At 41.2% G+C, this 27,019-nt stretch overlaps 1 protein-coding gene across 4 annotated transcripts; it reads left to right on the top strand.

Moving 5' to 3' along the window:
• The first annotated feature begins 7,384 nt into the window (after positions 1 to 7,384).
• LOC115368152 (ubiquitin-conjugating enzyme E2E 1) lies at positions 7,385 to 26,948 on the top strand. 4 transcript variants are annotated; one of them, XM_030064150.1, is made up of 6 exons: positions 7,385 to 7,576; positions 8,913 to 9,074; positions 11,368 to 11,418; positions 22,626 to 22,758; positions 23,836 to 23,983; positions 26,319 to 26,948. In XM_030064150.1, exons 2-6 carry the CDS (start codon positions 8,920 to 8,922, stop codon positions 26,414 to 26,416), a joined length of 585 nt encoding a protein of 194 aa, XP_029920010.1. In that variant the 5' UTR covers positions 7,385 to 7,576; positions 8,913 to 8,919; the 3' UTR covers positions 26,417 to 26,948. The 4 variants fall into 4 exon arrangements, with proteins under 4 accessions (XP_029920010.1, XP_029920009.1, XP_029920011.1 ...); XM_030064149.1 differs by lacking the exon at positions 7,385 to 7,576 and adding an exon at positions 7,652 to 7,761; XM_030064151.1 differs by lacking the exon at positions 7,385 to 7,576 and adding an exon at positions 7,768 to 7,903.
• The last annotated feature ends 71 nt before the right edge of the window (positions 26,949 to 27,019 follow it).

Here is a 27,019-nt window from a genome sequence, read left to right on the forward strand (position 1 = left end):
TTTGGGAGCATCTGAGAAAGCAAAGATGTCAGCCTCTGATCATCGCGACGCAGCGTAACGTGTGCACCGGGAAGTGGGCGAGCGGCGGGCCTCGCCTTTGTGGGAAAGGTCAGCTCCCTCCGTGAGCAAACATGGACCCATCATGCACTCTGCCCGTCTGCGTTCATTTGCCATTCTCGGTGGCTTCCCTTCCTTTGCAACACTTCTTATCTGCAGTGGCACGCTGCTGTGTGTCACCTCGGAGGCGAAGCACAACACTACTTGTTTACACTAGGAAAGGCATCTGGTGTCATATCTGCTAGCTAAATGTCAAACAGGTAATTATGTCTAATAACGTCCCAAACTAAGGCAGATATTTCTGTTTTTTTTTTTTTTTTTTTTTTGAATGTAGCAGAACACAAAATGAACACACTCTAGTCACAGACCACTGCAAAACTCAAAATCTTACCAAGATTATTTGTCTTATTTCAAGTCAAAAATGTCTTATTCCTAGTCAAAATATCTCATTACACTTAAAATAAGACATGACCACCTCAGAAGTAACTTGTTTTTAGACAATTGTCTCTTGTTTCAAGTGAAAATTTGCTTGAAACAAGTGCAAATTTGCTTGTTTCATTGGCAAAATTTGTTTCTTGTTTCTGGCTAATTTTCACTTATTTCAAGTGAATTTTCACTTTTTCCACTGGCAAATTTTGCCAATGAAACAAGCAAATTTCCACTTGTTTCAAGTGAATTTTCACTTGAAACAAGTGAAAATTCACTTGAAACAAGTTACTTCTGAGGTGATCATGTCTTATTTTAAGTGTAATGAGATATTTTGGCTAGAAATAAAACATTTTTGACTTGAAATAAGACAAAGAATTTCCCTGGTTGGGATCAATAAAGTATATCTATCTATCTATCTATCTACCTATCTAAATAATCTTGGTAAGATTTTGCGTTTTTGCAGTGACCCTCATCTGATTTCAGATTCACTTTTGTTGATTTAATCTCCTCGGTCCTGCTGGTGTCAGCGGTGATGTTGTCATCACTGCACATCAGAGCTTTGTTCAAACCCACAGAATATTATTTTCAATTCTGGTGGAGATGTCAAGGTTTCCCAAACATTATTAACCTTTATTTAACCAGGTAAATCCCATTGAGATTAAAAATCTCTTTTTCAAGGGCGACCTGGCCAAGACGGTCAGCAGCAAAAACACTAAGTTACAGACAGAGAAACAGCAGAAAGAGTTAAAATCACAAGAGAAAATCACTACAAAACAAACAAACAAACAGATAAACAAACAAACAGACAAACAAACAAACAGACAAACAATCAAACAAACAAACAATAAACATTACAACAACACAGCAATACAATACAAGCAAGTCAAAAGATGAATAAAACAGTGCTTTCGGGGAAACTAATATAAACACTGATGTGCTAAAAACAACGACATTCAATGGACCTCAATTCACGATCTCTCATTACTGATTTAAAAACATTAATTGACACCAAGTCCTTTAGTTTCAGTTCACTCTGCAACAAATTCCACGTCGAGGGAGCAGAGTAACTGAAAGCCCTCTTCCCAATTTCAGTCCGGACATTTGGGACAGAGAGCAGAAAGAGTTCCTGTGAACGCAGAGAGTACAACCCGGTGTGTTTCTTTGCAATGAGATCACATAGATAGGACGGAAGCAGCTCAAGAATAGTCTTATAAATAAAAATGCACCAATGTGTGAACCTACGGGTCGCCAGAGCTGGCCAACCTACCCGAGCATATAATTCACAGTGGTGAGTAAGAGCTTTACAGTTTGTAATGAACCTTAAGGATGCATGGTACACTGTGTCAACCATATGAAGACACTGACCAGAGGTATGCATATATAAAACATCTCCATAATCCAGTACAGGTAAGAAAGTAGCAGCGACAAGACGCTTTTTTGCATCAAAAGAGAAACACAGCCTGTTACGAAAATAGAAACCTAATTTTAGCCTTAGCTTCCTGACCAGGTACTGAACATGTGGTTTAAAACTGAGAGAGTCATCAAGTAAGATACCCAGGTATTTGTAAGACTTGACAACCTCAATCTCTTTACCATTAGCTGTAGTTACCACAGGTACATTGGCGCTTGACTTAGAATTGGTAAACAACATGAGCTTGGTTTTACCAGCATTCAGAACAAGTTTCAGCTCACACAACGTATTTTGCAGAACAGAAAAGGCAGTTTGCAAATGATGAACTGCATGTACAAGAGTTGCTGCACAGGAATAGATGACAGTATCATCAGCATAAAGATGCAAGGTAGCATTGGATACATTTTGACCCAGATTATTTACATAAATCGTAAACAAAAGAGGTCCCAGGACAGACCCTTGTGGCACACCTTTAAGAACAGAAATAGTTTTAGAGCTTAGACCATCAAATCTGATGCACTGAGTTCGATTAGAGAGATAGTTTGAAAACCAAGCAACTGCATCTTCTGAGAGACCGGATTGCAGCAGTCTAAGTTTTAAAACATCATGATCGACTGTGTCGAAAGCTTTGGACAAATCAATGAAGAGAGCTGCACAATGTTGTCTCCTATCGAGAGCAACAGAAATATCATTTACCACTTTCATTGCAGCAGTGATTGTGCTGTGTCTCTTTCTAAAGCCTGATTGATGTGCTGATAAAATGTCATTGGTGTATAAAAACTCCTTTAGCTGATCACTAACAAGAGACTCTAGAATTTTGGCCAATACTGACAGATTAGATATTGGTCTATAGTTATTCAAGGTGCTTGGGTCTCCCCCTTTCAACAAGGGGAGAACAAAAGCAGATTTCCAGATCATTGGAATTTCGTTTGTCTCCACTGTTAAATTAAAAAGATGTGTAAGTGGCTCAGCAACAAAATCAGCCGCAAGCTTTAAGAAATAAGGATCAATCAAATCAGGTCCCGCACATTTTCTATGATCCAGCTCTGATAAAGCCTTGTGAACTTCCTGCACAGAGAAGGGCATGAAATTAAAAAACTGACCAGAATACAGTGGCACATCAGCGCTGGAATTCACAGATGCAGAGCAAGCAGAGTCAAACAGGTTGCCAGAAGACACAAAATGCTCATTAAAACAATTCAAAATATCCATTTTGTCATGTATGGCAACAGAATCTTTCATGACAACAGAGGGTACCGCAGAAGTGTTGCTGACAGAGAGATTTTTTATTGCTTTCCAAAATCTCCTTGGGTCGTTTAAGTTTTTTGTGGTGACAGATAGAAAATATTCTGATTTGGCCTTCCTAATTATAGAGGAACATTTATTTCTTAATTGTCTATAGGCGGTCCAATCAGTGACAGAACCCGTTGTCCTCGCCTTAGCCCACGCTATGTTCCGTGCATGAACAAGTTCTGCCAAATCAGAGGAGTACCACGGGTTATCACGCCCCTTAACTCTGTACCTCCGAAAAGGAGCATGTCTATTTAAGATCTGAGCAAAACCTTCATTAAAAAAAGTCCATGCTGATTCAACATCAGGGATTTGTTCTATTCTTTTCCAGTTAAAATAAAACAAATCATGAAAAAAACCTTGTTCATTAAAATTTTTAAGATCTCTCTTAAGAATAATCCGTGGTTTTACTTTGGGGATTTTTGTATTTCTATTTGCAGCAACAACACAATGGTCACTCAGATCATTGCAAAAAATACCAATGGCAGAAAACTTATGAGGGACATTGGTCAAGATCAGATCAATTAATGTAGATTTCTCAGGGTGTTTAACGTTTGGACGAGTTGGCAAGTTAATCAGCTGGGTGAGATTGATAGAGTCACAAAAGGACTTAAAATCATCAGATACTGGTTTCAGCCAGTCCCAATTTAGATCACCAGCTAAAACAATTTCAGTGAATTTCAGTTTAGATATAAGGTGCACCAGAGTCTCCAAGGCCTCAGTAGAGGCAGATGGGGGCCTGTAACACCCCACGACAGTTAAGCCAACTCCCTTAGAAATTTCTATACTCACAGCCAAAAACTCTAATTGCTTAGAGATGGATTGAGCCATAATCATCCTGACAAAAAGTTCTGCCTTCACAAAAATGGCCACACCACCACCTTTCTTAGGTCTATCAGCACGATAAACATTATATCCATCAATATGAATATCATTATCAGAAACTGATTTTGTCAGCCATGTTTCAGAAACCACAACAATATCAGCATCTGTTGAATTGACCCAAATTCTAAACATATCCATTTTTACAAGTAAGCTGCGCACATTAAGATGAATGATTTTAAGACCAGACAGCGATTTAAAATCAGATGGCGTCTTAACACACTGCGGCTCAGGGCCAGGATTTGGCTGCACATTTCCAGACATAAGTAACATTAAAACAATCAACCATCTCCGTTTAGCAACATTGCATGGGGATTTACAGGACATGATGTACTTAATGTCTGACAAAGATTTTTCATTGAACACAAAAAAGTCATTCAAGGCCAAAAGGCTTAGATAGCGTACCAAGACTTTCGGCAGCTTCCACAAAATATTTGTGTCCCGTGCCAACCGCTTCGGGGGTTGCACGGAGTTAAAGACGGGTATAGAGCAAGTATGACCATACGCAAAATCCTGAGGGGAAGACACACTTTTAGATGTACTCACCCAGTGTCCAGTCGCTCTGAAGTCCCAGAACAACAACGCGAAAAGAAAAGACACGATAAGAGCCATTGTCCAGCGAGCTCTGCGAAGTATGTGTGTATGCGCGCGTTTGAGCCAGTCACAGGCGCAATGCGTGTAGCGCAAACTGAAGTGAGGAAGAGGAGTAGTTGAAGGCCAGGTAGAGTGAAGACCCTAGCCGGACAGGTGAAAGCCAGAGGGGCTAGGCTTCCCAGCGAAGCCCACAGCGGCTGGACAACAGGAGGGAGGGGATGAGGAGAAGCGGCCAGGTGGAGAGACACAGAAACGCAGTCAAACACAGCCAGGTGGAGAAACAAAGGAGGTCCAGCGTAGTAGGATTTGATTTGGAGGACTGAGGCAGGTTATGTCCAAATAAAAATATCAGAGAGGAGACATCCCCATCTTTTGCACTAATAGTGATTAAAGTTGTGCCATGAAATACCTTTGCTTGACTTGCAGTATGAGTTTTAACAGATTAAGAAAGTTATTAGTAAAAACACAGACACATGTCACAGACACCATCTAGACCTGCTGCCATCTTGGATGCTGTTGACTTTGATCCCATCCCAAACATCCCAAACATGTGCTGCTGAATTCCAGGGAAATGTGTCTAAAATGATGCACAAGACATGCAGATCTTTTCTGTTTGATGTGAGGCTGCAGCCATAAAACAACGACATGCTGGCTTTGAATATTTCACTCAGTGTCAGTGTGATGGAGCCTCAGTGAAGCTGCAGCCAACACAGACACAATATGGATGTGACTCTTGTACAAGATGGAAAAAAAAAGGTTTTCCCTGTCTCTGAAGCTGCTTAAGTGCAGAATATGTAGGAAACTGAGAGTTTGTTAACACTGAAATGCACAACTGTCGGCAGCACAGGTGACGGTGGATTACAGCAGCCAGTTTATACATTGTCTAATAGGGACATTTTTTAGGGAATTAAATTGTAGTGGCACTAGGCTAAACCGATCATACATCTGTCTGCCAGTCGTTTCTGTGAGGAGAGCCTGTGCTCTGAAGCACTCTGGAGAGCAGAAGGACTTTGAAAATGAACAAAAGTGACAGTCGGGGAAATAATTCTGCAGTCTTTCAGTGACAATCCACTTTTTCTGTTTCTTTTGGAGCTGATTAACCTCCAACCCCTTTTAAATGTCGGGCCACTTCATCAAACAGAATAATGACCTTTCGTAAGTGTCACTCAATTGAAGGCCGGACACCCTGCTTGGCCGTTCATCCAATCCCAAGCAGAATCAGATGATCCCAGCCCACATTGCATTCACATTACATTCAGTTTGTTATCGCTCCCTCTGGACAACAGCTTAAAGAAAGGCAAGATGTCACTTTCCCTGAATCTTATTCTTTATGATTAAGTTCATCCAGTCATTTGTTTAGCTTGGCTGTAAAGATGCCTAAGATTTTACCTCCCCCAGATGAAAATCATTACAAGCTATTTTGCCTTTACTTACAAAGGTATGACCAAAAATGCTCTCACTATTTATTCTAATTAGGAATTGAGGACATATGGAAGTAGAGAGTGTAACTTCCATTTTTCAGGTCTTCTAACTTGTGACTGCGCTCACTGCCTCCAGAGAGTTAAGACATGAGCAAAGTGAGAAGCAGCAGGTAGATAATAATAAGTTGGCAAACGCCCTTAAGCATGAGCATCATTTTCAAACAGGTAGCCCAGACAATAAAGGATCAGTCCACTGTGTGAGACCCAGGCCTGCGGAACCCCAGCAGCTGCTCGCAACTTGTTAGCTCTCTTTATCTGAGTTCATATTGAGGCAAGATGAAGTTGCTCTATATTCTCGGCCACCACAAATGCTGGAGACATGAAAGTGGTGAAGCTGGATTAAAATATGTGGATGGAGGCTCCGTCTGTCTGCCTGCTGCTGGACGAACACTTCCGGCGAGGCCAGGCACGCGTCCAGTGCCCGTCAAGCTGCACGCAGTTGGCCGCGGCGGCGCCAGAAGTGAGACGAATCAGCCTTCAAAATAAAGAGCGCTTGTCAAGTTTGAAAGAAAAAAAAAAAAATTCTATTATAGGCTGTACATTTGGTTTCGAGGCGTGGGATTCGAGTAGCCTAATATACATTTGTGAGGAACGATGCCGGTGTTTTCAGACTGAAAATAAAAAAGACAATATTTTTGTTGATTAAATAGCTTTAAATTTCACCAGTGCGGTGCCACAAATTCCTAAAAAACAAAAAGATTCATTTTTGGATAAAAATGTCTCATGCATCCATTAAACACTAAAACTAAATAACAACAACAACAACAATGATAATGATAATAATAATTATAATTATTATTTTTTTTATTATTATTATTATTATTAAGTTAAGTTACACTTTATTAATTCCACAAGGGGAAATTTCTAGAATTTCTAGGAATCTGATCAACATGTATCATTAGAGTGCATTCATGTTAAGGGACACTGACAATCAATACAGTGGTGATCACACTAACACTCTATTACACCACATCATAATCCATTTTATCACAGGTGGATCACATTAATTATCTGATGGACTGATTTTTTTTTTATTGTTTTTATTTTATTATTATTATTATTTATTTATTTATTTATTTATTTTTATTATTATTATTATTATTATTTTTTTTTTTTTACAATAAAAGAGCGCTACTGATAAATCAGGATATCAGGTGGAGCCTAAAAAGAACCATACCGAACATTTTGGAGGGAGAAAAGGAAACGTTACTCGAGTCACTGACATTTCCCACACAATCCTCCCTCACTGTTTCAACATTTTTTTTCTTCGTGCGCCGGTGTTAGCGCAAAAACGCTGGGACCCCGCTCATATGAGGGGTTTTTATTTTTAAAAAGTTGGCCGGAATTACAGTGTAGCTCCATTCCCGCTGGCTTGACACTGGTGCGTCCAGGCGACGGAGGCACACATACATACACACACACACAAAGAAAGGTATCAAATACTCTATATTTACATTGTATCGCATAATATTGCAACAGCTGATGTCATTTGTGTGTTTTCGGGGATGTTGGAGCTGTAACCGTGTGTGTGTTGCCGTCGAGGTGTCATTTAGGAGTCGGTCCATCCTGTGACTGGCTGCACTGAGATCATCTGCATGTCGACGGATATATAAAAATGCAAGGAAATTGCTAAGTGAACGGCGTGTTGCATTCATTTCTCACAGCTCGGGCTCAACACGTTTGGGATTATTTGACAGTGCGGAGCAGCACCACGCCGACTTCTTTAAGTCAAAGTTTGATTTGCCTGGGAATTGTTGAGGTGAAGTGCTGAGGATCCCTGTCGACTGCGACATCGCCCCGTCGATGCATTTCTGCTTTTCCATGTCGACCTAGTCGAGTCTTGTCAAGTCGAGAGGGAAATATTGGCCGTGTTTGCTGTGTTTTACAGTGTTGGGCAGAAGTAGGCCTTTAGTCGAAGTGTTCCACCAAATGATATCCTTTGTCGCAGCCCGACAAGGCTAAAAATAACGCCCGAGTGCAAACATTAGCTGAGGTCAGTAATCAGTGTTATGAAAGAGGGAAATGCTCCGGCGATAAGCCCGATAACTTCTTCAATAATATTCACACAGAGGCCAGTTAAACCAACAGAGCCGGTTGTCCGGGTCATCTTGTAGCCCAGGCCCGGTGCCTCAAACAACAGCCGTGTTTGTGGACTGCACCGTGGGATTCACAGTTGCAGCCAAGCCCCAACACGCTCCGCTTACATGGAGCCAACGCCAAATTACATTTAAAAAATCAGATCCTTTAATGTTGCCGCTCTTGTTACCAAACATTTACACTTGCTGGAATGTGATTTACGACGTTTCATGAATTGCAGTGGTCTGGTGGTGAATTCGGCGTATAATTGGTAACACATACACACATACACACCGCACTTAATTTCAGTAGCTTCAACTTTTAGATTTGGTTCACCCGGCTCCCTCCCGCCCACCACGCTGTATTTTAGCAGGAGGTCGTGGGGATGAGAAGCAGCTGTTAGAGTTGAAATGTTATTGAAGTAAGAGCTTGGTGTATCTGATGTATGCCGACTTGAAGAGTGCAACCTCAAGATTGGTTAAAGGCCTCAGGTGTTGTAGCACCAGTTGTAATCCTTTGCAAAGCAGCAAGGCATCATTAAACTGCCATATTCTTGAATGGATTGTGGCTTGGTGCCCTCCTCAATAAAACAAACAGAGAGAAAGGGCAGTGTTGCAATATTTATCAAAGGAAGTGGTTTCAGTTGTGTGTATTTTAAAAATCTGATGCTCACAATCATTTTTCCGCTCCAGGCTCGGAATGTCGGATGAGGATTCCCGTGCCAGCACCAGCTCTTCTTCCTCTTCATCCTCAACTCATCAGCAGCAGCAGCAGGAGGTGAACACCCCCAAGAAACGCGAGAGCAAAGCCAGCATGAGCAAGACCTCCAAACTCCTCTCTACCAGCGCAAAAAGGTGGGATTTTCAGTGGTTTGGCCCAATTTGTGAAAGATTAATGGGAAGGTGCCTGGAAGTGTGGCTGTGATCAAGCATGTAGTGGGGCGTTAAGCCACTTTTTTAACAGCAGAGTACACATTTGCTAACATTTCAGGGTGACATAAATCTTAATGACCTAAATTCATTGTATACTGCATAATAAGCAGTATCAGAGTGCTGTTGGTTAGATAGGGTATTTTAAGTGAAATAAGAATAAACTCATCCTCTCTGGAAGTCTTATTATTTTATTCTTTTGAATAATAACATTTTTTTTTTTTTTTGCCTTAAGATGATCACTTTTGTTTTATATCCCACATCATAGGCTAAGTGAGTGTTTTAAAGGAGGATTAATAGTGAACTTTATCTTAGAAACACATCATTCCAGTGCCTGATGTTATTACAGCCTTTTGTAAGGAAGGAGTTACTACTGTCTCCCCCATGGCCGAAAACAAGTCAGGACTTTGTTCCTTTTGCTAATCCTGTCAAGTCAAACTGATAACCAGCTACATAAGGAGTGAAATGGAGATGGAAAATGCAAGCAACAGTGTGTTTACATGCACTTGAGTCATCGGCTTATTCGCCACATATGACAGCTCTTCAGTTTCTGAAATGCCATGTAAATTAGAATTAATTTCTCTAATTGAATCAAGGGATTAAGAGAAACCCAGTTAACACAGGTAGATTTCTGCTGGAGAGTCCCTAGTACTGGACCATGTAAACCAGCACTTGGATTTCTGAACAGATTTTACATGCGTGCACATGCAAGAGAAGAACGCAGATATGGAAATTCAGCCATGAACACACACCATACAATGATCAGGAGATTTAAAAAAACACTATTACCTCTACATGGTTATTGAAGAATGCATAATATTTTTATTGTTATGCATTGGCACAGATGGAAATATAAGGAAACAAGAAACACATCTGCAGCTGCCTGCTTCACCTATCAGTCCAAACTACAGAGTGGTAGAAAAACTGTCCAAACAACTTCTGTCTGGAGCACAGTAGCAAGGCTGTCAAGGAAGTCAGCTCAGCAGGGGGCCGGCTGTCTGGTGGTTCCTGCTGGCTCCATGTTGACCACTGTCAGTGCGTTAAAAGGGCCGGGATGATGCGCTCATCTCCTAATTCGATATTATCATAATGCTTGGGTTCCAATTCGATATGTATTGCGATTCTGCAAGTACCACGATTCGATATTATGATTTATTGTTTTTTCAATTCTCCTCTAGTTTGCGGATGTAAATACTCATGAGGCTGTGATTATCCTAGAGGTCACTATAGGTCATTTTATACAGGGACATCAAGTTTCAATAAATGGTCTCAGTACAGTGAAATTGCTATTATGTGGGCGAACATCATCACACATGAATCAAATGTGGCTCATTGAATCCACAAGAGTCTCAGCTTTCCAGTCAAACCTAACTGATGCAATTCGAACACTGTTTAGGCCCCAGTCTGCACACACACACCATTTTACAACAGGCCACAAGAACACATGTGGACTGCAGGGTTTGTGGCCCAAACTGCATGGGATTAGCAGAAGGTGGGCATGTCTGCAAAGGGGAGAGCCGTGGCTGCCCAGAGAACCCATTTTCATTCACACAGCTGGAGGTCAGAGGTCAAGGGAGCCCGCGGAAAATGACAGTTTTTCCCTCACCAAAATTTAGCTGCATTTTGGAGCAGTAGTTAGCCCCCTTGCTGACAACCATGCTTGATACCAGCGGATTCCTTAAGTCGTTTAGTTTCCTATGAGATCAATACTAGGTCAATACAGTCCAGTAAGTTCAAAAATTTGCATCCTTTTACTGTAAATCAGCCCTTAAAAGCAGGAAAAAACACTTATGCCATATCATCATATTATGATATGCAAAGATATTCCAGATAATATGATATGAAAACAGGATTTCCTTTGTATATGATCCATGATGATGGATCCAACACAAGTCTGCTCTTTGCCTCGCTCTTAGTTCAGTAGTTTCTGGCAGTAAATGTCAGATCACTTGCCTTGCACTGTCGGAGCAACATATGGTTTCTTACATTGAAAGGTATGCATCTCTCTGAGGGTTTTGTGATGAATATGTCAAGACTATCCCTTTTTCGTTCTTGGGAGCTTTCGGTTTTACACAGAATAAGCTATTTGACTTCAGAATCTGAAACTGAAAAGATTTAAATCTGGCCTCATCTGTGTCATTTCTGCGCACTGCGTTTGGATTGATGGTCACTGCCAGTAGCTCAGGTCGTTATTCATGGATTTTGTTTTCCTTTGCAGAATTCAGAAGGAGTTGGCTGACATTACATTGGATCCACCACCAAACTGCAGGTGAGTGGATGAGTGTGCCGTGTCATGTTTAATGGAGACTTGAGTTTTCACTGCTCTGTGAGAAACCTCCAGGTCGTCTAGGATTGCTTTAGTTGCAGTTTCAGTTGTTTTGCTGTAAGACATTTTTCACCAGTTGTGAGAAATGATTCAGGTACTCCTTTACTCGTGTACAGGAAAGGGTCTTAAGCATCTGTGACAAAGTTGAAAGGGCCTGTCTTCCTTTGCACATAGAAGTAGAAAAGGATCACAGCGCTTCAATGCCTTGGATATCCAGCCAAGATAAGAACAAATAAACATCAAGGTAATGAGAGAAACGAAAGGCAGAGATGGATATGGTTTTATTTTAGAGCACAGAGTTTAGTATGGAGACTTTTTTCAGAACATGATAGATGGAATACAGAGTTAATTTTTTTTTTTTTTTTTTTTTTTTTTTTTTTTTTTTTTTTGGGCGTGAAAAGTCAAGCTGAATGTGTCCCTCTTTTATAATGACCTTGTGCCAGCAGAGTTGGATGGGGTTATGTTTTCGGCCCACTCCATCTGCGTGTGTTTGTTAGCAGGGTATCTCAAAAAGTTGTGAATGGATTTGCAGGAAACTTTGTGGGGAGGTTAGTCATGGACAAAGATAGAGCTGATTAAGTTTTCATGCTGATAGGCCAAAAGGGAGAGTGGGGGTATGTGTGGCCTATCACAGAAGGTGTATTTTTGTGACAGCATCTGAAATACTCCTTAAATTAACCACACTCACATAACTGTTCATTTTAAAAAATGTATTCAATGAAAAAAAAAAAATCTTCCATTAAAATCGAAGTAAGAACTGACAAAATATGCTCAAGTCAAAGCTAGAGTAACAAAGTTCTAGATCCACTTGATCAATATACTATTTATTTCAGCATTTTTTGCAAGAAAAAGCATGGCAAGCAGCACGTTCAGCTTGTTGCTTCATTAGGCTAAATAGGGATGCACCGATTGTGAAATTCTGGGCCAATACCAATTTTTAGAATAATAATTTGGCTGAGAGACAACGGCAATATTTTTTTAAAAAAACTGAACTGTTTTGTCTTTTAAGGCTTCATTACGCTATCTTTGAATGAACACTTCAATCATACCAATTTATGAAACAGTCTATAATGTAACATTGCATATGACAGATTCTTTTTGTGAAGAATAACTGTTTCAGAAGCCCTTTCAGCCCGCTGTACAGCTACCTACTCCCACAAATTTCTCCCTTTAAACAAATGTAGCCAATTCAATTCTAGTTTCTTGCCCAAACCAAAATTTTGCCAAAGCACATTAGAATACATCATGGTAACATAACGTATCTCTGCCCAATGCTCATTTTAACTGAATAGATCCTGAACGCAGCGCAGTGTAACATTAGATGGTGCACTGACGGTGCAGACGGTGTGGATAAGGACACCTCGGACTCTGATCCTCGTCCCTCTTCAGCTCTGGCTTGTAGGTCGACTGGGATCCAAAGATGCTGTTCCCTGGTGTTGCTGGTTGCTTTGCTTGGTCACTATCATCTGTGACAGCGCCTCTATTTACTCGTACATTTCAGTAACACACGTTTTCTGGCGTGACAGGAGGAATAGTCGGTACCATGGGATGATTTCAGAACAGACAGTCACAGTAGAGAGAGCCTGATTTGAATCCAGGATGCTGTGATCAGGACTCAGCTTTAACATGTGGTACACGCTCTGATCCCGTCAGCTACCGGGGCGCCCTGAATCATTACGGTTTTCACAGGTCTCACACCTCAGTCTAAGGGGACAGCCAGTCATTACTAACAGTAAGAGCAAGAGAAGAGACGCTCAGCTGTAGTCAGCGCCAGGTCATGGAACACACTGGTTTTAGATGCTGTAGATGCACAGTCAGTCCAATTTGTCATCTCCTAAGTGACAGGCATAATAACAATAATAGCAATGATAATAGTAAAATCCCCAAAATACCTTTTAGTTCTGGTGGTGTCCTGCGGAAGATGTTTGTCCATCCCAAACACAATTTTTTGTCAAAGAGACATGATGGACAAAAATGGATGAGTAAATATCAACCGCTGCCACTGGTGACAGTCATTTTATTGACCAACAGGCTGACGGCAGTCAACAAAGCCAATAGTGGCCGATACCGATATTGCACTGATAAATCGGTGCATTCCTGATGCTGATTGACGGCAAGCAACACGTTTCACATGTTGATTCATCAGGCTTGTTCATTCATCATCTAATGAGCAAGATTAGCTAATGACTAGTATAATTCAAGGTATGCATTTGGATGGAAGAGGAAGTTGTCCTGAGAGAAATGATAAAAAGCTGAGGGAGACTTGACGCCCTGCTCAAATAGTGTTCCAGCAGTTAAAATAATTGTTTGCACAAAAATGAAAAAAAAAAATCTTCTTTACTGACCCTTTTATGTCAGCTAATACCTATCCCTCTCTACAACAACTGCAGTGAATGTAAACCGTCTCTCTAGATGGCCAAAAGGACAAGAAATGACCATAAAGTTCCCCCAAACAGCATAACCTAAGTGTTGTGAAGTCGCACAACACACGGCGGGTCCAAAAGTGCAGTATTGACCTCGTCATCATCAGCTGTCACTGCATGAGCCAGTTGATGTTCCCTTTAAATATCAGTATGAATGAGTTGCCACGGTGGCTCAGGGTGTGTGTACTACATAATACTGAGGCTGGACCAGCCTGGCTTTGAATGTGGCCCCGGCCCTTTACTACCTGTCATCCTGTCTCTCTGCCCTGTCTTTCCTGTCTCTCTCCACTGTGCCCGTCTAATAAAGCAGAAAGAAAATAATCTTAAGAAAAAAAAAATGCTGTTGCAAATATTGTAGCCACAGTTAGAGCACACTTGGAAAACCCCCAATAAAATGGTAGAATGCAAATGGGGAAAGTTGAATTTTACGATACCCAAGATGCCAAAATGTGACTTCCTCACTCTTTGCCTGAGGTACACAATAACCTTTACCCAGTCAGCTCAAAAAAATCAGTTACAAAACTGGTGTAAATATTCTCCTTCACTCTACTGCTGCAGGTCAAAGTTACTCTTTTGTCAGCTTAAACCTTCAAAGCACGGTCAAATAGATCCCTGGGGATATCGAATAGTATTTTGGCTTGAAAGGCTCATCCCTAACACATGAGAGATTTTTGATAAGCAGTCATTAGTTATGTTGCTATGGCAATCAAGCAGGCAGCAGCAAATACAAGCACAGCTACAACAGTCTGATGACTTCAGAAAATATGCATCTCTTTACTGTAATCCAGCCTTTTTTACACAGGAAAAGACTAAACGTATGACACATACTGATCTTGTGATATGACACTAGATATTGTCTGGAATTATGAATATCGTAATATCATGATGACCCAGCTTTTTTAATAGAGAGACCGTTTCACTTGATAACTTGATCCTGAATAAATTGCAGCATCACAAGTGAACATGGCGATATTGAATAGACTTGCCAGTTTTGAGATAAATTTCTTTCCATAGCTGCTGTCGTTCACTACAATATATAAAAGTTATAAAAAAAAAACAAACAATATAACTAGTCAGTAACTCGTAATGAGTTAACTACTGTATCTAGTTAATTCACATTTTTACACCAGCTTTATCAAGTACACCAATGTAGCCACAAAAAGGTTAAATAAGTAAAAATAAATAAATAAATAACTAAATAAAAGCAAAGCTGGACACCTTGTGTGTTTGAGTTAAACCAAATCTGATTCCTGCCTCTGGAACTTAAAGTAAGCGTGATGGGATGATGGTCGTGTCTGCTCCCTCCTTCTCTGGTGTTCATTCCAGTTAAAAACACACGAGGAAGCAGCTGAATGTGAGCGTCTGTCCAGACTCGATCTTGTTAAGCGTTCACATTTCAATATCCGTCTCCTTGCACCTCTGAAACCTTGCATTTCGAGGTCATATCCTGCAGCTGATTTGAATGGCGTTCGCACCCCTAACAAAACCTCGCTGCAGCTCCACTGAGATAGGACTGAGGTGCATTTTCACTTCTGTTATTTTGGACCACCTGAAGTTCAAATGGCATTCTGGTCACATTGGCATAAAACTGCTGTGAAGGCTTTTTGGTGTGAATCTCCTTCCCCTCTGTCACTTGGGAAAACACCCCGGGTTCTTTTCTGCGCCACGTGGACAAAAAGGGATTTTTAGTGTACTTAAGGTTTTCTATGGTTCATTGAGCGTATAGTCTGCTCATTTGGATATGAATGGAGCTGGCCGGCCGTGCCTTGCAGATGTTGTCTAATGGATTACACATCAGTGAGTCAGTTGGTTGTCGTCTGAGTCCCCTCAAGGTTGTTTTTGGCCTCCTCCATCTCAAAATGGACACTGACTGATGAGTAAAGGAGTTTTTTTTTTCCCCCCATCAGTGCCTCTCTCAAAGCGAGTTCTCCATCTTATGAGCACTATATTGGAGAGTCTTTCATCTGTCATTTATCAAAATCTAATTATACTCCACACAGGGAATGCCGTGCAAGCGCTCTTTCCCTGTTTTCCTGCCGCCTCGCTGCCACTGAAGTGTGAACCACACACATCACTCCGCCCACCTCAGCTCCGTCCTCCTTAACACTTGTCCCGTTTTGCTTCCATGCACTTTTTTTTTTTTTACTCCTTTTCCTCTCCCATTTGCCAGCTCTCTCTTATGTATCGCTTGCTGTCCTGACACTTGTCTCTCGCTCGCCATCTCTCCTCTGAACATGTTGCCTTCGGGTATCCGGCGTCAAGCCTGGATTCCTGACATTCCCAAAGTCGCGGCTCACGGCAGTAAATGAAAGTTGAGAGGCAGTATACAGTTTTAAGGCCAGTACTGATAGTTTGGGTTAGAAGCAGACGATAGCCAAGATTTTGTCCAATTGGAACTTTGAACAAAAAGTCAGTATCAATGTATCAGAATACTGCAAACTGATAGATGGGCCTTTCTTTAGTTTTAAATGTTGATCGTGTGTAAAAAGCACTGGGTTGTGTCCTCTGTGCCTCCTGATCACCAGTGTTCTTTTTAAAAAATCCAAAAAAAACTATTCATCAGCGTCACTTTTCCAGGACCAAAATGAGACGGAACTAAATAAAAATGACCCTTTGTTGACAAACTGTGACAAAATGTAATGACATATTAGTCAACAAATAAAAGAGATGAAAATGTCAGAAATAGAATGAAAACGCAGCTCCTGTCCTCAGTCTGGAAGGGAACAGATATACAGGCAAACTTTTGATATTACGCTATAAAAACAAAAACTTGATGCAAAATACAAGAAGCTGTAATGAGGACTGTAGATCAGTCTGTGTATAAGGTCACTAACAAATACTTTAATGACGACTTGACAGAGGAAAACTGTGAGAAATGATTCTAGATTAGAACTTTGCAAAGACTCAAAGTAAATGAAAATGAACTGGGCGTCACACAGCCACAGGATGGGCCGCTGCCTAATGAGTTTTTTGAAAGTGTGTGTGTGCTGAGGCAGGGCCTGCCGGGCCTGTTGGTGTGAACCATCTGAGCTACATGTGATCCCTTTGTTATGCTGTCACGCTCTGAGCCCGTGTGTGCGGCGGCCTCTCCGCACATCAGTCGCAGCGTGTCACGGTGAGAGCCGTCGCGTGTGTGAGACTGCCGAGGTTTTCTGAACAGCTTTTTCATATCTATAAAAAGCCTCCCCTCCCTGGAGAGGAAGTGGCTGGCCTGTGCGCTGCTGTTACTTCAGAATGCCCTGAAAGTAAGCGCCGCTGCACGTTTAGAGAACTTTGTTTTTTCCTGCGGCTTCGCAGCCTTTTACCTGTCTGGCTGCAGTCGGACAGGGAGGGGGGGGATGTTCCAGTGTGCCGGCGCTGCTGAATTTGCTGTATCAGGATGTCTGCGGGTCCTTCAAACACCTTAAAATGTCTACAGTTCAGTTTTACAAATATTAGGCCTTAAAACACATTGAATAGTCTTAAATTTAAATTCATGAGGTCTTCATTTCAGCACGTAATGGAACTTCACTTATCCATCTGCTTCCTTCATTCCAAAAATATTCAGGTTCTTAGATAGATTTAGTGCAGTATCACTTGAGGAACATTAATAGCACTAATATGTATAATAAAGAAAACCTTGGACAGTTTTATAGAATCATGTGGATAACCAGACATATTTCTACCAAAACAATGTTAAATTAAATTAAAATGTGTCTTTATGGGCATCTCTGCTTCATTTGATAATGACAATAGAGAGAGACAGGAAAGGCAGGGGGGAGAGAGGAGGGCTGACATGCAGCAAAGGGCCCGGGACAGAATTGAACCCAGGCCGCTGCAATAAAGACTTCTGTGTAGTTTGAGTGTATACAAAGTTAGTAATTTTACAAATGCGGTATGCACTATATGAGCCACTGGGATGCCCTTAAAATCACTCTTTAAAGGGTCTCTAAAGGCATTAGGTTGAAGTCTAACATGCCTGCAGACACCCTGTGTGATGCTGCGAGAGGATCGGCTGTCAATGAAGTTGGGAACACTTCCACGAAGAATGATCTGTTTTGTTGAGTTTCTCCCAGAAGTTGACTCCAAACGCTAACATTTTACATTCATCCGGCGCTCTCCTCATAAAGCTCTGAGAGGAAATTTACAGGCTGATTGCCATTGTATTAAATTGCCAGGGTGGGAAGAGGCATGGAGTCTCCCAGCCACTCAAGTGGAGTGGAGTCATTATGTTGTCTCAGTCATACAGCTTATTACGCTGTGTTTTCTCCTCGGCGTCACAATAACCAGGGCGAGCAGATAGTGATGATTGAAAATGAAAGCCACTGTGTGATGGTGGCGGTGTGTATATTAAGATCTACAGGCCCTCAGCAGTATTTAAGGTTGAAAAGCCTGACAAAATATTGCTGAGATTTGTCATTCATGATGTAAAACAAAACATCCTGTAAGTGGAAATATGAATGGAAAAAAAATAAAATAAAAAAGCAATGGAAAATAAAAAAGTGAACACATTTTTATTTGATTGTTTTTTTTTTGTTTGTTTTTTTAAATTTATTTATTTTTCATTCATGTTTTTACCCACAAGAAGTTTTGCTTTACATCAGGAATGACCAAACCACTCAGGTGAACTTTGGATGTACTTGATTTCTGATGGCTTTCACTTCCTTTCACTCAGGCCTCCGTCAGATGGAGGAGCGTTGCAGTTATTTGGCCCACAGCGACAAAAGCTGTGGAGCGAAAACATTTAAAAACATTGGTGTCGCCAAAATGTAGAGAAAATTAAACCACAAACTGTGCGAGACCTTTTTAGCCTTAAAATGCAGGTGTGCAAGTGTCATTTCTTGTCTTTTGCAGCTTACACTAGCAGCAAAATAGTGCAGCTTCTTTTTCTGTGATTTAAAAATATGTATATATTTTAAGGCCACAGTATGCAATTTATTGCCTCAGAGATATGGAAGACATATTGCTGCTTTAAAATGTGCATGATAAAACACCTTGTAGTGCCTGGTGATGAACTGTGTTGGATGAATCTAGGTGTGTTTGTCTCCCATTATCTTGTGCTGTACTGGAGGATTCAGTTGTGGAGGAGGAGGAGGAGGGCTGTGTTCACATGTGATGGAGTGTGGATGTTTCAAAGGTTAAAGGCTTAGAAAAAAAATGAAAGTGCCAAAATGTCAGCAGTCGTCCTCCAGTCCGTCCGTGCACAGAGGTCGCAGCAGAAGCCCTCCCCGATATCAAAGTGAATGACAGCAGTGATTGCATGGCGTATTAGCAGCACACAGACAGCACTGGGTGGCCTTTGTCTGTTTGTTTTTCCTCTGCAGCTCCGTCCTGAATCTAAGACGCCTCTGTTGGGTGGCAAAAAGAAACCTCTGCCCAGTTAATTCAGCGGGAAACGATACATTATCTGTTCCCAGTACAGCATTAGGCCCTGGCTGAGCTATAACCTGCATATTAGCAGGATCGTCCCAGGACCGTCCCGGGCCCGGCTCCCCTGCAGGAATGCTGCTAACACAGTGTAAATGAGCAGCGCTCATGTAGAGGACATGTGGTATTTTTCTACACTGGGAGAGGAGGAGGGCGCGGACGTCTCCGCTCTGCTATTTTTGGATGTGGGTAGTGTGCATTAACTTTGATTTAAAGGAATAGTTATAAAGGAATACAAGTGTTTTTTTTCTTTTGCTGTGATTGTCATTAATCAGAAGCCCTAATGCTCCATACTAACACTTGGAGCATACGCATGGATGATTTTATTGGCCATGTTGTCATCACTTAACACTTCCAGTCACCAAATTGTACAGTTTGCTCCAGAGTTCGACTGAGTCATTTAAGACTGATGGTGAAATTGTTTTTTGTAAACACAGTTGCTAATAGCCGGTACTTTGTACTGATATTTAATATCCTTAAACGTGATATCCTTAAATTTCTGTGCAACAAAAGAAAACTACTGGAGTAAATCTCTTTTTAATAAAGTGATTGACCTGTCCAGGGTGTTTGTACGCCCGCCACCTGCTGTGCACTGGGAGATTCTCCAGCGCCCCGTGGAGGATAAGGATAGACGGTTTGAAAATAAATGACTGAATAAACAAAATAATACAATTATATTGCAAAAGCAAAATAAAACCTTGATATATTGTCAATCAATATTAAAAACAAAAAAAGAGCCAGAGAATTGCCTCTTTATATTGTAGGACATGGCCTCCCTGATATTAGATATCTTAAAGAAAGTCTCCCTAAAACGTCCCAGCCTCCCCAAGCGTTCCCTGCAGTGTCCAGGACCCCGGTGTCCCATGTGAGCATATTCCACATGGAAATAGTGTCGAACTGTCAGGAGAGAGAACCGCTAGCTGTGACGTTTGCTTAAACAAAGTGGGCTGGAGTCCCTGCCTTGCAAAATGAGATTATTATTTAACATTTACTTCTCATAGAATCATTCAGCACAGATGGAAAATGCATATTAAGCTTCTTATTACAGGAGTGCAGTGCATAGTGACTGGTTAAGTGCTCAACATCACATTCATGTAATGCATTGTTCATGGACTCGCTGCAAATGAATAATTGATTATTTGGTGTTTCTCATCATTTTGCAGTCTCTTTATTGAAAACATTAGACATAGAAAAAATGTTGATATTGCTTTTGAGAATGAAATCTCTCGTTCTTATTGCCCACCGACTATTCCGCGCGTTCCATTTTCCAGCACTAGCCAGTGTTTTTTGTTTTTATCCAACAAAACATGCTTTAACTGCCCAGCTGAGAGCCGGGACAAGGCCAGTGAAGCGGCCAAATGAAAAGTATATAACGGAGGTCCTCATCATGAAGCATTGAGAACAAGCGGACACCAGGCGACTGGGGTTTTGCTGTTTCGCTGTTCTTGAATCACGGCTTCCTCTCAAGCCGTGAGCCCTGCTGCTTTTCGCCCAAGCAAACAAACTGCGTCTGCCTTTTCCTCACTACCTCCACTGTCGGCATGACGACTCACACGGGAAGTTGCACTCATTGTTAATGGATTACCAGCAAGATGACATGGATTACCAGTAAGATGCTGTGAGCTGTAGAAGATGATAATGTTGGTAACGAGCATGGACAGCTTCACCTTATGGTAACTGAGCTGACAGAGTGACTCGACAGGACAGTCAGCAGGTTCGGAGATCTTGGTGAAGCTTTCACGCTCAAACACCTGAGAGAGGAGAGCCACTCTGGTACTCAAGGCTTTGGGGAGAAACTCAGGAAAATAGAACAGTCATTAATTCACCGAATGTCATAGAGGGATCATGATCACTGATCTATAATTAGAGCTGGATATCACCACTGATTTCCCAAATTACTTCTGATTCTCCAGGTCCCAAATCCATTCAGTTTTCAATTTGATTTAATATTGATTTTGGCCAGGGATATTTCAGTTACAGTGCCAATTTTGCTTGGATATGAAAGAGAGTCTTAGAGGACTGATGCTGTAAATTGTACAAAGAACCCTTTACCTGGTGCATTATTAAAAAATATTAATGTGTATAGTAAGAATTGACCCCAAAGCAGTTTCATTATTTTTTATTGAACATGACCAACACAGTACAGCTGTCAGCACAATATAGTGCAACTAACCACACTCAGAATATTAAATCAGCGATTCCGGTAATTATTCACTGTCATATTTTTCTGTGTATTAATGATGTGACATTCCAGAGTTTTCCTCTATTATATTCATGTAGCAGTGTTGCACGGCAACACCAAGGAAATTACCACCACTGCATGAGACAATGTGAAGTTAAAATAAACATTGTAATTGCCTCTTATTATTATCCAAAACTTAAAAAGGAACCCATTTCACACTGGAATCAAAACGTCGACCCAAACAGCGACAGACATGGGACAAATGTAGATTTGTCACTCAGAGGAACCACAGCTGCACAAAAATCACAGAGGAAACAGTGAACATGACAAGCAACCAGTAACAAGGAGGCCAACAGTCAGGGACTTGCAGTATTAATGTGACTGCATAATTCTGATTTAAGAGACACGTCGGGGTGCAGCTCTCCGGGCAGCCTCATACACCAGCATCGGGGTTTAAATTTGCCGCAGGCATCTTGCAGCCTGGGGATGGAGTGAGAGAAGAAGGGTGACACAAGGACAATTCCTGTGGTAGGATTAGGCTAAAGAGGCTGAAATGTAGGTGCATAGTACATGTGGAGGCAGACTAGGAGGGAGCTGCAAAACTCCAGACAGAAGATGATTAAAGCCTGAACAAGGAACTGGGTAAGGGTTAGCGTGGCCCGGCTCGCAGGGATGCGCATTAATCTAGATGGAGGATGATTAAAGCCTGAACATGGAGCTAAGCAGAGTTCCTGGTGAGGAAGGCACTGATTCAACAGATTAGATTGGGTTTTTCCTTTTTTTTTTTCGCCGCAGTGTTGGTCAGAAAATGAATAATTCAGTTTGGCTGGCGAGGAGCACACTGAGATTGTCGGCGGTCTGGGCAGGAGTCACCCAGCGGTGATGGGAAACATGGTAAGAGGGTAAAAGAGCAGCCCGGCCTCTGTAAGACTTCCTCTTGATGCTTTCCACTTGGAATTTATAGCCGCGGCCACACAGTCAACTAACCAGTGTAATTGAAATCTTGTGGTACAGCGGGGAGGCTATGGATGTTTACTTTTAAATTGGGAAAGAGACTCGCTGGTTTGATTGCATCATATAAATAAAAAAAAAATCATTTCAAATAAATAAAAGAGTGAAATGTTTGTCTGTGTCAACAGTGCCGGTCCTAAAGGAGACAACATCTATGAGTGGAGGTCAACCATCCTGGGCCCTCCAGGCTCTGTGTACGAGGGAGGAGTGTTCTTCCTGGACATCGCCTTCACACCAGACTACCCCTTCAAACCACCCAAGGTGAGGCTTCACACACACGCCTGGCTGCATCCCATGAAAACTGACTGAAATCAACAAATTGGAATAAAGTAAACATTGCGTTCTAACTGCCTCACTAGCTCTGCTCTTGATCAGGAGTGGTGTCGTTTTCATATCATCCACTAGAGGGCAGCGCTGCAGCATGGAAAGCATTGAGACGATGCACGCAGCCTCCTCTTCCTAAATCATTTGCCCTGATTTGGATCATCCTCCCCTTGTAAGCAGGGGACATTGTGGCAGGCTCAGCAGTTTATAGTGACCTGGCCTGCTGGCAGAAACACATGCAGCACCTAAACTGTGACTAAAGGCCTGTGCACGAGTGTTGGTGTCCCTCTCTTGAGCTGCACTCTCAGAAAGTATGTCCAGCTTTTAGAAATGGTGGCTCTGGGCTCGCTGCCTCCCTCCATGGTGTTTTTTTGAGGCAAACATATTGAATCTAACTTCAGGTCATTGCTGCTTGGTGAACTGAAGGGTTGCACCAGATAATGTCGAAAAAGTCCTGAGTGATATTTTATAGACTGTGTACTTGCTGATAAGTGGGGCCTCGTTAAAGTGTCAATTTTTTAATGGAGTTTGGCTTAAAGCAATGTTGAACTTTGAAAGTGTTGGGTTGTATTTCTATCTGGCCGTTATGAGTTCACATGGTGGTGAAATATCCTCATTAGCTGCTCTGTTCTCTCTATTCACTTCCATAATGGGGTTAAACAGCTCCCAAAGTGACACATAAACAAACACAAGTCCTGGTACTCGTTTTTTCAATGTAATTACAATAATTTGTGAAAGTTGTATCAGCTCCTTTCTTCCCGGCACAGGGCTATTATGCAGATGTTTCCACCAGACTCTACTTGCCAGATCTACTTTTGAATTCAAATCGGAAAACAACAAGAAAAAAGCTGTTGAATCTCCTAAAAAAAAAAAAAAAAGGGAACCGGGACCAGCACTTTACCAAAGTTCAGGCTTCCTTAAACAAGTGAGAATGAAATTTACTGGAGCTGTGGATTCTTGGCTCAGCTTGTTTCTTCTCTGTGTGTGTATGTGTGTGTGTGTGTGTGCGCGCAGGTGACGTTTCGTACGAGGATCTACCACTGTAACATCAACAGTCAGGGGGTGATCTGTCTGGACATCCTGAAGGACAACTGGAGTCCTGCCCTCACCATCTCCAAGGTCCTGCTGTCCATCTGCTCCCTGCTCACCGACTGCAACCCTGGTGAGAGATGCTTCACACACACACACACACTGACCTGCATTACTTTACTGCAGTTATTTTAAAGTTGGTAGGATACTTCAAACCAGGATTTGACCTGCCGATGCTGATACTTTGGGATTAAAGCAGTCAATAAATTGTATTTTGTGCCAGCATTCAGTACACTGGTAATGAAACATATTCATGGGTATTCCCATGGAGTCCTGTCCCACTTTCGGTTAAAGTCTTCCTAAGGACAGCCAAAGTAGAGCCATTTTGCAATAAATATTGAAAAAAATGACTTATTTTAGAAACATTTAATTTAATTTGGCTTCAAAAATGGAAAAAAAATGTGAGTTTAATGTGGGTTCAAAAATGGGGGAAATGAATAAATAAATAATATAATAAATAAATAACAAGAAAGGACCAAAAGTTAGCAAAATTGGGATTAAAAAAGAAAAGAAGAAGAAGAAGAAATTGACACATGCAGAATATGTGATGCAGCGTGTCACTGCTGATGCTGATTTCAGAGGAGGCGGCTCACAGCTCGCTCTGAAACGGCTCCTTCCTGACTCAGAAAGCTCTCCATGTCCCAGTGTTCAGAAAGCTGTGTGCTGAGCAGCGGCTCGCCTCGCAGCCTCTGCATGATGGAGGAGCCGTCACAAAAGTCCCATTCCAGCTGCCTGACATCAGCCTCCAGTCGGACTCGGAGTGGATTTTAAACTTTAATTCATTACTCCTGAAGCTGCAAAGGGCCTGACCGCAGCTAATATCACAGAGCATTAAAGTCCCTGTGCGTCGAAGCGTGCTTTTATGTCTCCGCATGAAGCTCTTTTTACTGCTCCAAAGCCCAGATTAATGACAAAAGGTGATGCAGCGTTTCAGAGGAAAAGTGTTAAGCAAATGCTGTTTCTGCTTTGAAGACTCAGCTGAAAAGTCCCTTTTATATAGTGATAAATGGTTTTTAGGCTCATGATGCTGCACTATTATTACTATTTTTATCTGTTTATCTTGAGCATACCGTGGCCTAAGAAGCTTTAGGAGTCAGCCTTGGTGAACGACAGTATGGGCAAATAAACAAAATTATGAAAATATCAAGATTTGCAGTTTTGTATACATGCTGTGCATTAGCAGGTCTCCAGAGGGCCACAGATATGTGGGGGAAGAACTTGACATACAGACTAAAGTTTAACTAAAGTTCACCTCATGTCCTCTCTTAAAGGAAACTCAAACAATGTCTGCTAAACGAAACGTCGCACAAAAACTGGGCGGCAAAAAGATTGTCCCAAACTTCAAAGTGAAGCAGGACTTTATAGGAAAAATGAAACTGAGCTAAAAATATTTTGTTTACTTGAAACACTTCTAAAAATGTGCATGGTTTAAAAAGAAAAGAGAGAGAGAGAATACATATGGGTGGAGGATTGTGAGGTTAATCAAGAGAGCTGAGGACATTTTTTGTAAATACACCTGAAGTCTTTTTAAAACTTAATTTTTTTGTTATTATCATTATCAACATCATTATTATTTGTTTTTTTGTTTTTTTTTGCATGTGTTGAATACTACACAATACCTATTGTAAGCATGCACAAAATACCTGTTCTCAAATTCCATCAAAAAATACTTGAAGAAACTAGAACTACATTAAAATTGTAAATTGTAAAAAAAAAACAAACAAACTTGTCTTTAAACCAAGACTACACATAATATACATTACTATATGTACACACACATTATTTTTTAATTAATTTAATTATTTTATTTAATTGTATTATTTATTCACAACAATGACTTTTTAAAACATTTTTTTAAAAATACACCTGAAATATTTTTTAATATTTATATTTTTATTACTATAATTATCATCATTATTATTAATCTTCTTTTGGGGGTGGGTCCATACTTAAAATACCCCTTGTAAGCATGGACAAAATACCTGTTCTGAAATTCCATCGTTAAGAAAAAAAAATAAAAAATAGTGAAACTAGAAGAACTAAATTTAATCTAGGAATTTGTAAAGAAAAGAAAAAAAAACTAAAGTAAAGCAGCCAGGGGCACGCAGAAAACTAACCAAAACTAAATCTTAAGTAAACAGCAGCTGAAATGGAAAGTGAAATCTATATTAAAAAAAAGACAAGCAAACAAATAATCCAAACTACAGCAGGCCTGGAGCGGCTTTGCAGCAGAAGGTATGACCAAACAGAAATATGATTGAATTCAAGGAGAGAGAAGAGAACATTGAAAGTGATGAACGAGCTATTTGAGGACAGTGCCATCCAGGAGAGCTCATGCACAGACTGAGCCAGTAGTGCACTGTGGCTTCATGGTTGTGACGTGTGTGTGTGTGTGTGTGTGTCCGCAGCCGACCCCCTGGTGGGAAGCATCGCCACACAGTACACAACAAACAGACCAGAACACGACAGGATAGCCAAACAGTGGACCAAGCGCTACGCCACATAATCAGCAGGGCGGCTGCTGCTCGGACGACTCGGGGACGCGGGCTGTTGATTTGGGGTTTGGGTCCCAGCGGAGGAGGGTCCCGGGGCGGGGAGAGGACGGGTGGATTTTTATCTCAGAATTGAAGTCTTAACTCCTGAATTTTGTTGTTTATTGTATTTTTTTTTTTTTTTTTAAGTTATCTCGGGCCCAACTGTAATCAAATTTGGCAATAATGCATTTGGTGTTTCTCCTCTCTTCTCTGAACTTTAGCTTGTGCTTGAAGGCGGAAATTAATCCCACACTTAAACTGCTAGATGAAACCGTGTCACAGCATGATTCCCAGTGGAGTATGTCAGTGTAAATTTTTCACATGTATTAAAAGTCGCAGTGTACACTTCTCCCTCTGAAATCCTGGTATTTGAAAAGATGTTTCACACATGTAGACATGTTTAGATATGGATGGATATTGGTTGTGGTTTCTTTGTGTTATGTACTGATGAAAAGCTGTTTTATGTTTTTCCCCTAAGAATTAAACATGACCAACTGAAGCATCCTAATTGGACTGGTCATTTGTTGAGCTGCTGCGTCTTCCTCATTTCCCTGGCTTAATGATCAGACACAGAT

The sequence above is a fragment of the Myripristis murdjan genome, chromosome 11 (genome assembly GCF_902150065.1).
Source record: "Myripristis murdjan chromosome 11, fMyrMur1.1, whole genome shotgun sequence".
Taxonomy (NCBI): domain Eukaryota; kingdom Metazoa; phylum Chordata; class Actinopteri; order Holocentriformes; family Holocentridae; genus Myripristis; species Myripristis murdjan.

Excerpts from the sequence above, each read along its gene's own strand:
- LOC115368152 (XM_030064149.1), top strand. Across the intron at positions 9,075-11,367 it reads CTCTCTACCAGCGCAAAAAG|AATTCAGAAGGAGTTGGCTG; the intron begins GTGGGATTTTCA and ends TTTCCTTTGCAG. Across the intron at positions 23,984-26,318 it reads GCTCACCGACTGCAACCCTG|CCGACCCCCTGGTGGGAAGC; the intron begins GTGAGAGATGCT and ends GTGTGTCCGCAG.